The sequence below is a fragment of the Tachypleus tridentatus genome, chromosome 11, assembly GCF_004210375.1.
Source record: "Tachypleus tridentatus isolate NWPU-2018 chromosome 11, ASM421037v1, whole genome shotgun sequence".
Lineage (NCBI taxonomy): Eukaryota > Metazoa > Arthropoda > Merostomata > Xiphosura > Limulidae > Tachypleus > Tachypleus tridentatus.
Window position 1 is genome coordinate 69398507 of NC_134835.1, and position 12147 is coordinate 69410653.

A 12147-nucleotide genomic window follows, 5' to 3' on the forward strand; every position below is an offset into this window, starting at 1 on the left:
CTTAACTGGTATTTTAGATAGCTCATGAAGTACATATGATTACTACTAGTCACATCTGATTCATTGTTATGTCTGGATAAGTTTTCCATCATTGTTCACTATGCACCTTATAATTCTATTTTTTGTCAGTGTAGGGTTTAATTTTTACTATATTTTTTCTTTGATACACCACTGATATGTTTCTATCCTATTTGTAGGACTGAGCTTTGCTTTAGCTCTTTTTCTTACATTTGTTACATTAAAACCAAATTTTCTCCTTTTAATCTGCAATTAAGGATTCATCCCTACAGCATGTCCATTGATCTTTGACTGTGGTAGGTCTTATCCTTTCATTTATAGTTCCTTTTCAGAGAGATCCTCTTTTTATTTTATTTTTAACGATTGTTAATGAGACCCCATTCTATGGCAAGTGTTGCTTGGTCAGGTGTGCTTTGCCTTAAACCTGCACTATTTACCTATTGTGCTATAATGCTCACTGTAGAGATGGGGTGTTCCACAAAACTACTTATGGTGCACCTAATTGTGTGTACATATGTTTCTATATATCCCTAAGTTTCACTCAATGGTGGGTCATCACTCATGCATTTCGTGAATGTAGCAGAAGGGGATTTCTGCCCACCCCTGCTCATCCTTTGGTTGCGTAAATCAAGATAGGGCTGATTTTCAAAATAGAGAATTGTGGATACTCATTGCAATTTTGTTGTTGTGGTGGTCCTTCAGACTCATTGCTGCATTTACTTTCCCTCTCTTATCTTCCAGTGAAGAAAGGAAGCCTGTACCACTTCCCAGTTACTGGGGTAGTGGACCATGGTTGCTTCCTCCTGAGTGTGTTGTTTAATTTTAGTTTGCCATACTTCTCATGATTTCTCACTCAGTGAGAAAAGAGTAAAGGTTATTCCTCTTCCCCTGAATGTTTTTTCCTAGTGACAACTATTGATTTGAGCAGGACCAGTCCTTGTGGGATTCTCCTTATAATACTGAATTTGGGATAATCCCACTCTGTTCCAGTGGTTGTATGCAGTAGAGGCCTCTCTTCTTGCTAATTCTGGTTGTAAAATGTTCTTTTTTTGCTCCTACAGTTTAGTTTGTGAGACATCATCTGTCTCATAATACCAGCAATGCGACATATGTACACCATTCCTACACTTGAGTGAATGTTCCATGTCCTCTGCATAATTCTGGATACAGAGTGTCACCTCCCTGCCTTTATGGTTGGGTGTATTATGATTTCTGCTCATACAACTGGTTACAGATATTGCTCTACTCTTACAGTTGAGCTGAGGCAATGCCAAGACCCTATAATTCCAAGGTAATTTTGATGTACTACTTACTCCTATGGTGGTTTAAAGAGTTTGTCTGGTTTTGGCTGAATGTTTGCTTCCTCTTTGCGATTCCAGTTGCTTGATGTATGATACACTGTTTCCTTATGGTTGAGTTTGAGTATATGTATCATGGTCAACATGCCTTAGCTAAAAAGTGAGGATTGAGTGGGAATAGCACAGGGAGCTAGCCATGTCAGTATAGGTGATGCAATACTGTTGGTGAAGAGTAGTTGCATGCTATGTACATGTTCAATAGTGGCATGAAATTAGTAGCATGTATAGACTGGTGCTCTGAGCATGAAAATATTTTTTAGCAATGCTTAGAGGGCAGAAAGAAGATTGAAGTAGCTTTGTGTGAGTTAAGGTAAGCATATATCAGAAATACATTTTCAATGTAATAAAATGTCAATGTTTAGATAAAATCCTTTACTATAAAAACTAGTAATCAAAGTAAGTAAGATATTTTAAAATTAACATTATTAATTGTAATCTAGAATTTTAAAGACAAAATTAGGACCTATATAATGTTTTTTATTTTGTATACTTCCAGTACCCAAACAGGCATACAGACCTCCTGCTCTCCGAGGCAAACCTTCAACTTTCAAGTTACACGATGAAGATGAGCCACCATCCAATATAAAGCAGTCAAATCAAACCATTGGTTAGTTAATGTATTTGTGATAAAAATCTTGTAAATCATGTTTAATTTAAAGATCTAAAACATCCCAAACCCAATTAGACTAACAAATAAGTGTTTCATGTACAAGTGGATAAACATACAGTAATTTTTTGTACTGCTTTTGATCTCAAGTATGAGTTACTTGATTTATGAAAAATATACTATTTAGTTTTTAATGATATAGTGTCTTAGCTTCAGGATTTATGGGTAACAAGGTACACAAATGCATAGTAGTGGTTAGGTCTGAGAGACCCTCCCCATACATTCTTCACTTAAAGTATTTAACTGTTAAGGTTGATACATTAATATAGCCAAAAGGGGAGTGTTGATAAAATGTACTGCTTGCAATGTAATGTAGACTGCAGTGTATAAAACTACTTTGCTGTTGTGAAATAAACTAATTCAAATTAATAAAGAAAAAAGTATAGGAAAATTTACAAAAGTGTGCATGTTAATCATACATTAAGATTACTTAAAAATGTAAAACCATCTGTGTTAAAGTGAGAGTTGTTGCATACAATATAGCAATGATATTACCTATCCATCTACTAATAAGTAATAGCCAGTATATTATAATGATTCTGTTCTAGAATGTTGCAGTTAAACAAATTTAAGCATTTGATATTTAATAACTTTTTCTTTATTTAGTTGTTAATTGTTCCATTGAACACACACTTGAACATAGTGAGGAAGGTTTTTATCTTTTACATGCCTTCATTTTTGTTGACTAAATTTAGCCTTTCAGTTCTTATCAAGATATGGCTGGTAATATATTTTTGTTTCCATGAATTTGGTATGATTGTCTCATGTTGATTCCTAACATATTCTTCATTCAATTATGGAGCTTTCCAACAGTTCAAAGATCTTTACACACAAGCTAAATTATATCTAATACTCACCTTTATTTTTGAAACATTTCACCCTTTAAAGGTAATGTGAGTTAAAGATGCATTATTCTCCTGATGTTGTATGAAAATAAAACATTGAAAATATACATTTTTTTTTTATCAAACTGCCATTGGAAGGGGTGATGCAAGTATATTCATAAAGTACATATGTGCATAAAGCAAAAACACTGAAATAATGATGATGTCGAACATAACAAAGGCAGTCAAGTGGAAGAGCTCAGCTGAGTAAAGTAACATGCAAATACACATCACAAAATACAGAATATACTTGTGCTTTACATTAAAAAGCATTCAAGAAATAGCTTATAACATAAACTAAATTACCAAAAGTTTAAGAAAACGTTTTTACTAGTGGTAATTGTATTATTTTTTATTTTGTTTTCAAGTCCCCTTATCAAAGTCTGCTCAAAAAAACAAGAAGAAAAAAGAAGCTAAGAAAGCTAAAAAAGAACAAGAGCAGGTATGTTAACAAGTGTATACATTTTTGTAATTACTACAGATAATATCTTTTCATGTATTGTTTGGTTTTTAACATCACCTCTCACTATCACTGATTTATTTTTTATTGATGAATCACCTGTTATTACAATGTTTAAACATAATAAGAGGGCTATTAAACCATACAAAACTCAAAGGACTTGTATAATATTCAGAATAACTTGAAAAGTTGTATGAACTGATAAAAATAAATGGCACATTGTCATCCATTGTTATGAAATGCAAAGAAATATAACTTGGTAGAAACAACCCAAAGACTAATGCTCAATGCCTAAAGAAGGAATAAACAATAATAAATTTGAATTTAAGCATTCTATTACACCCAGAAAATACTAAATTAGGCATCTTCAGTACATCCTTGAATGAAGTTAACCTCCTATCTCCACTGGCATCATTTACTGTGCATGAAAAAGTTATTAATCTATTTTTTGTTGATAGTATACCAATTATTATAAAATAAAATCCTAGTTAATAATCCACGTTTTAATTGTATATAAGTTTTAAGCCCTTAATTTTATAAGGTAATGTTTTTATAAGTTCCAAGTTTCCCCTAGTATGACAAATATTATCTCTGCACATGTCCTATTTTCTGTTTTATTCACCACCCTTCCAATAAGAGTGATATTAAATGTACATTACTTACTATAAGATCATCATTGCTCAGACAAACAATAAATTTATAGCTTTCAGTTTTGTGTGGTTACAAAGCTATCAAATAGAAAATCAGACCTCTCTTGCTGCACCCACCTGTTACATCCTCTCTTTCAGGATGTAATAGTTCTTTTACATTTAATTGTGTATTTTCTATAACCAATAGGAAGCAAAGGTTTTCATCTATCAAATAAAGTATTGTATAATTTTGTTTTATGAACTGATAATTGTCGATTACATTGTTAGTACAAGCTTCATTCCCATGGAAAAGGTAACAGTTAGCTTGGATGAATTTGTAACAGCTCTTGTAGCATAGTTAGAAAGCCAGAAAAACTGCGAGTTAAGGGAAAGTGTCTGTTTTTGCATATTAATGTTTTTGGTGCATTATTTTAGTAAATGAAAATTATTTGATACATTACTACTATTAGCATAAAAATGCATTTATTATTATAAAAATAAGAATTTCTTTAGGTTAGGTAAGATTTGATTAGGTAAAATAAATAATATAATAAAAAGGTTTCATGAGGCATGCATGTGAAAAGCTCAAGGATAACGTAATTTGATAGCATAATATGAGTTCCACATTTTCTGAGTGATTTATACCTCATAATGGTATGAATATTAGTCAGTCATGATTCAAAGGGCAATAAAACAGTAACATGTAATTATGAGTAGAGATATACTGTTATAAACTTATAGCTACATAGGATAAATGAATGTAGTTTCATGTTTAAAATATGAAGTCCTAGTAGAAAAAGGGGGATTTATATTTGTTTTGATTTTGGTGGTGGTGAGGTCAGTCAAATTGATTGATGCCATATAAAGATAGGGTGAAGAAAATAACAAATAAATATAAAGTGTCACTGAAAAATGTATTTAGGAGATTTTAAGGATTATACAAAGGAAATTAGATATTTTTGAGATGAAGAAAATAATTTTTAATCTTAAAATGAAAATCATGTTGGTCACTGACTATATGAAACAAATACTTAATATATTCATGGACAAATCTTTATTTTTAGTAATTAAAAATGCTTCACTAAAAAATATATTTTTTTGTATGTGAAAGACTTATAATATTAACTGAAAGACTGCCCAATTTTGTTATAATGTAGTAAACCTATAAAGACTAAACAAATACAAAGAGGGCACATGGTTGGCCAAATCGATCAAGTCTGTGTTGAGTGAGTTAAACTTACCACTTCTGGTTCGTCCATCCATTTATCACTGGAATATTGTTCCACCATCTGGTTGCAACATGAAATTGAAAAATGTATAGGGCATATACAGTCTAATGTGTAAGCTCAATAATTCATTCAAAGTAATTAATGCAATAATTTCCTTTATATATATATAATGCAATGTGAATGGTGATGAAAAAGTTGAATGAAAGCAAAGGCAAAGAAGTTATTTTTTAAGTTTTGTATACATACTGATGTAGAACAGCAAAGGGCCATGAAGTTAGCATACAATATACCATATTGTTACTGCCTACATAAATTAAACATATACACAGCTGGTCAAAATCTAAAGGCCAATGAACATAAAGAAAAAATATATGCAATTTGCATTGTTAGACTCAACCACTTATTTTAGTAGAGCTTTGAAAGATGAAAATAAGAAAAGGGAAAATAAAAATAAAAAATTTTATAGCATTTAATAGGGAAAATGTGAACACTATGAAATTAGCCTAAATACTAGCTGGTTAAAAGTTTAAGATTATACCAAAAAGAAGTCCTAAACAGAGTAGGAAATGCCCAACAAGAGGTCTCAGTAGTGAGTTGCATGGCTGTCGTTGCGAATAACTTCAAACATTCTCTTTGGCATGGTCGATGTAAGGCTTGCTGGAATGTTATTCCAAGTGGTGAAGATGGCTTTACAAAGATCATGCACTGTTTGGAATTGACGTCAATTTCTATAGACTTCCCTTGCCATCCACCCCCAAACATTTTCAATGGGGCTCAGTTCGGGCGAACACATTGGATGATCCAAAAAAATCATGTTATTTGCCATGAAAAAGTCCTTTGTCCTGCAAGCATTGTGGATTGCACCATTGTTCTGCTGAAAGACCCAGTCATTTCCATACAAGCGAGGGTCTTCAGTCAATAAGGATGCTTTCTCCAACAAGCCAATGTCGCCAGATTGCTGTTTGATGCCCCCTATGTAACCTGAAGCTCCATTGTTCTGCAGAAGGAGAAAGCACCCCAGATCATGAAAGGACCTCCTCCATTTTGTCATGTAGAAAATGTCTCCTGTGGGTTTTCCTTATTGTGCCAGTAATGTTGGAAGACATCTGGGCCATCCAGGTTAAATTTTTTCTCATCAGAGAACAAAACCTTTATCCACTTTTCTACGTCCCATGTTTGGTGCTTCTCGGCAAAGTTTAACCGAACTGTTTTGTGGTGTGGAAGGAGGCGTGGCTTTGAAGATGTTTATGGTTTTTAAAGCCTTTCTCTTGTAGATGCTGTCTTATTGTTCTTGAGCTGCATTCTGCGTTCTTAAGGGCCTTAATCTGGTTAGATGATCCGCTGCCATCTTGCCAGACAACCCAGTCAAATCCTCCTACTTAACGCTGGCAAAATCTTCTTGGGCCGACCACTTGAAATTCTCGTTTCTGTATCCCTCAGGGTCTTTTAAGAAATTTGCAACAGCAGTTTTACTATGCCCAATCTCACTAGCAATGGCACGTTGAGAGAGACCTTGCTTTTGCAGCTCGACAATTCTGCCACATTCAAACTCTGTCAGCTTTTTAGCCTTTGTCATGTTTTTACCCATTGTAACACAGGAGGTGTCAGTGGGAGATATTGACAACGCTAATGCTTGAACACAAATGACTAAATTTCATTACGTATTTACAGATTAACGCTTCATTTCAATATTGTCTTAAACTTTTGACCAGTTAGTATTTTGGCTAATTTCATAGTGCTCACATTTTCCCTAATAAATGCTAAAAGTTTTTTATTTTTATTTTCTTATTTTCATCTTTCAAAGCTCTACTCAAATAAGTGGTTGAGTCTAATAATGCAAAATGCATATTTTTTCTTTATGTTCATTGGCCTTAAGATTTTGGCCAGCAGTGTATTTACTAAGGAAGTGATGTTCTACAAGATACTCAAGGGGTTAGATAAAATTTGTTACATACAATAATATAAAGAATGAACTGAAGTTCAGAAGTTTTACAGGACAGTTTCTACACACCTCACAAAGATCTGTCTATAAATACCAACATTTGAAAGTGATTGAAGAGAGAACTGGAATATTGGTATTGGAAACATAATTGTACACATTTTGATAATGAGGACATTATTATAAGAGATACATAAGCACTTGCATTACATGCCTCTGTGTTAGTGATAGGATGGGAAAACTTTTAAGAGATATGACTAATTTGTTTCAATTTAAATTTTATTATTGTGGCAACATTTACACCAGGTGTAATGTGGTTTTAAAGTTTGTGCCATTAATTCTATGATAGTGAAACTGTTAAGGAGGAGGAATAACATAAAAACATTGGAGTTTTTGAAACCCACAATTAATAATGTAAAATTATCTATGTATCTGTAAGTGTAACAACAATCAATAGGCTTAACTTATGACTTAAAATGCTGAAGCCTAAGCATCAGTAGTTAATTAGTAAGACGGTAACCTAAGCACTGACTAGTGGTAGCTACCATCGTTTCTTTCTTGCAGTCGAGACTTGAAAATATGAAGTCCCAAAAATACATATTTGTACTTTTGTAGAAGTAGTGGTATAAATATAGCCACTATCTACAGTTATTGTCTGTACACTATGGTAGCTGAATAATTGTTTGTAATGCTATGGTCTGAAAATGTTGACATTTAAAAAAAAAAAAAAATCATCTTCATGCCTTTTGGCAAACCTGCAGTGCTGCTGTTGTAGTCATTTTCTAAGTGAGTAACTATTTCTGTATTGTATTTTAGGTCATTCTCAATGCCAACAAGGAAATGTGGAAAACTGGAAATGACAATACTTATACGCTGTTCAATTCTACAAATTGACAAAGTAAATAACATGTCTGTCAAAAGTACTAGTCATTATATTAAACATTCTACAGAAGGGTGCTTTTAGTGGGTTCTACAGCAAATTCATCATGACATTATCTACTGTTTATATGTATACAACAAAGTACAAAAACTGGCTATAATGAGTAAATCAGCAAAGGAAAAGAAGACAAATGGATTGTAAAATAAGCTTAGCAATGATTCATTGTAGTTTTATACATTTTAATTGCCACTGCAATTGGCAAAGTTCTGAGTGTCTAATGCTAACACAGCCAAGGTATACCTGATATAAAAACATCACCACTTGGTTGTTCTGTTTTGTAGTGTCTGTATCAGAATTTCATTTTTACTTTTTATTAATGCATTTTCCAGGATTTATACTGGTCAGGATAATTGTGGAATATCACAAACAAGTTTTTAAGTACTAAAAAACCTGGAAACCTAATGAGTTTTATCACAAAGTTCTGAAAACTTCTTGTGGGTCTAACCCCACCACTTCCACATCTCATGTATTTATGGACCAAAATCCATACCATTATATTTAGCTCACCTTAGCAAATCCTTTTTGTGAAAAAAGAATCATTTCTTTTTTTATATAAAATTTTCATTGTCATGTGTATCATATAAATGGGAAATAAACTGACTTGCTAACACTGATCTGAACTATATATATATCCATATATAAACAGGATATCACTTAACTTTGGTTAGAGTAATATTGTTAGTTTACTATGTACCTCCATCTGAAAAACAGGGTATCACTTTGGTTAGTGTAAAATAACCTCAAGTCGAAAGGAATGTAAAATCTTAAAAATATTGATAGGATCAAGAACATGGATATTTCATAATTTTCCTGACTCAGTCTGCAGAATACTTAAGAAATGGTTAATGTTTTTCACCTATTTTCTTCCTCAGTTATTGCTTACAAGTTGTTTGTAAAAAGAATGCAAAAAAATTCAATTTCAAACAGCAACAGTATAACAGAATGAGCATCGTAAGTCTAACTGCTATGCACAATATAGATAAGGATAAATATTTGCCAATAAATATAGATCATTAGCTTATACTTGATGAGATCAATTTTTTTTTTGTACAGATCTATCTATGCCAAGATATTTTGAATAAAATTTTGGGATCCATTTCAAAATATTTTAGGGACAGTTGAGACTGTAAGTAGTGTATGTTATTATTTTGTCTCAACATATTTGTGTGGCTTTTATCTTTTAGATCTAAACTGAATGAAATTCTTAAAATCTGGTTCATGACTTCATATCATCATTTTGTGTGATGACTGATACAATGACAGCACCCTTGACAACAAATAAAACTATTCAGTAAAATTATTAATGTAAATATAATTTAAACATATGCTATCATGTAAAATAACTTACAGGCTGAACATTACATTGAAATAAAAAAAATTTATTGACCCACAAGTTTCTATTTCTTTGAAAAGTTCTCTTTTTAGGGGTGAATTTCAACAGTAAACTTAGAAGACACTTAAAGTAATAAAGTGCAATTATGTGTGAAAAATCAAGAAATATACAACATTGTTAATATGTGCAACAATATGAGAGTTATTTTCTACTTTGTTGGCATGGCAGTATGTCATGATGTATGTTCAACAGCCAGTGAGGTACAAGTGTACTTGCGCTATTGGTATGTTAAAGTTATATTCATTATTCAGTGAATATTATTGGGTTTTGGTAACATATCAGAAGAATTTTTAGCTCTGGCCAAAGTACAGTATTTAGAAGAAAGTTGGGAATATATGGCCTCCAAATGTTTATTTTGTTCACTTTATCAACTCATCAGAGTCAGTACTCTTTAGTAAACCCATAAAATTGTCTGGATTTTCTTTAGCTTTGTTTTACAGGCATATTTGACATTTTGAGGGCAACTTGACATATTCAAGGTGGAAGTAATTTATTTAATGTATGACAACATATTGTGGAATGTTGCTTGCTTCAAAGTCTGTTTTTAAGTTTTGTTTTTAACTTCAATAAATGTTTGTCAAAGTATGTAAGAGAAGTGCAAATTCCATTCAGTGTGGCTGAATATCTATGCTTAAGCTAACTGTCCACTAGAACACCTGTAAAAACTTGTGTGCACACACACACAGAAGAAAGGGGAATGAGTAACATTTATCTTTTTTTATTTGCATCACACTGTATGTGCTACTGCTAAAGTTGTTTTTTTTTATAGCTGTTCTGCATTTTGTATAAAATGTAATAAAACATTAATTATTTAAATTTGTGAATTTCATATTGTTTTTGGAATTGGTAAAATTTTGTAAGTGATTCTTTACAAGATTTTCTAAACAGCAGAAATTTAAGTTTCTTCCTTTAAAGTGTCTAATTGTATTATTAGAGTTAATGATTCATCTTATTACATTCTTTGAAAGACATTTTTGAAAGCTGCCATGTATGTTTAACTTGTAACTTTAAAAGGTGGAAGAAAGAGATGAAAATCAACTTGGCAATGAAACTTCTCCAGTTTATACAGAAGTAGATCAGACTGAAACTACTGGAGATCCTGAGAAAGATAAAAAAATTAGGAATATTAAAAAGGTAAACTTGCTAGTGTTAGAAACAAATTTCAGTTAATATCATTAATATTGTGTTGTATTCCTTATAAGTAACAGAGTTTCAATATTATATTTAATTAACAATGTTCATTACTAGATATATATTTTTAATTGTGATCTGCATAGGTAGCTTGCTTTGATGAGAAATTAATATTAATGATATACTTTAAGAATATGTTTTTAGCAGTTGCTTTCTTCTTGAGATAGTTCACAAAACTCCTTTTTTTTAATTTTTGTATAACAAAATTCAGGTAATTAACAAAATAATAAAAGTAAAATGATCTGTGAATAAAGATTTAAATCTTACTTTGTTTACAATGAATTTAATTTTTGAAAGATCTAGCAAAACCTGTTTTGTGATTTTTGATAATTATGATGTCTATTGATTATGCAACCTTGAAAACTTAAGTGATGTAAAGTTTCTACTTTTCTAGATATTTCTTAATCTTATACATATACAGGTGAATTTTTACTCTTGATATCAGTTTTATATTATTGTATTAAAAAAATACTGAATGCTAATGACACCAACCATTTATTCTCACTGTAAAGATTGTGAAGGTACCAATCAAACTGATATTAAAGTTTCTTGAATAACAGAGTTGTTAATGTTTATCTCAAATGAGAAAAACTTTTCTTACATTGTAATTCAAACATATTTGTTCCATATTTCCAAAATGTTTGTTTTTGGTTTATTAAATGATCCAAAGTGTCTTTGCACTTAAATGCCTAGAAACATTTCTAGTGTATAAAATCATAGAATTATTGCAAAAACAATTGTAAACTACATAAATACATATTATTTTACTTGTCGTTTTTTTTATTGTGTACAAAATATATGTATGAAACACTTTTATAAGTTAATACATTTGTTTCTTTATTAGAAACTTGATCAGATCTCTAAGCTGAAAACAAAGGAACAAGAAGGGAAAACTCTAGAGCTGAACCAGGTTAACACATAAGCTCATATTTTGTTATTATTTAACAATACACTCTGGTTAACATTTGACATTATACTTTACATATTTGAATTTTCCACACCTAGTTTTCATTCATTACATGTGTATGGCTTTAGCAAATTCATTTTAAGAAACTAGAATCATTTATTTTCTTATTTGAATTTTTCAGTGACATGTGTATTGTATAGAGTTTTAATATTTATCAATGTATGTATACTTTTTTAAAATATTAGAAGTATTAAGATCAAAAAAGTGTCTTTTTTTTTTATTAAAAAATATAATTTTGCATTTAACACATTTCAAGCTGTGCTTTGCCAAACGTTTTTTTTTCTGGAAAGAAACACAAATATTCTACATATTCTTTATATTAGAACACATACTCTGATTGCTATTTTTCACAAAATTTTTCTTAAAGGTCATTTGTAGCAAATATTTTTTATTTTTTTTGTTAGGTGATTTGTGTAATGGCTATGTTTAGTGCAATATCTTTATTTCTATTTAAATAATATTTTATTCACTA

The 12147-nt window shown here is 31.1% G+C and overlaps 1 protein-coding gene across 1 annotated transcript in view; it reads left to right on the top strand.

The window, feature by feature from the left end:
• eIF2A (eukaryotic translation initiation factor 2A) overlaps nucleotides 1–12147 on the top strand; it is a 56903-nt gene that overhangs the window by 43190 nt on the left and 1566 nt on the right. Inside the window, exons 14-17 of the mRNA XM_076467791.1 lie at nucleotides 1873–1983; nucleotides 3296–3369; nucleotides 10532–10651; nucleotides 11553–11618. Coding sequence (XP_076323906.1) covers nucleotides 1873–1983; nucleotides 3296–3369; nucleotides 10532–10651; nucleotides 11553–11618 — 371 coding nt within the window. The remainder of the gene's footprint in view (nucleotides 1–1872; nucleotides 1984–3295; nucleotides 3370–10531; nucleotides 10652–11552; nucleotides 11619–12147) is intronic.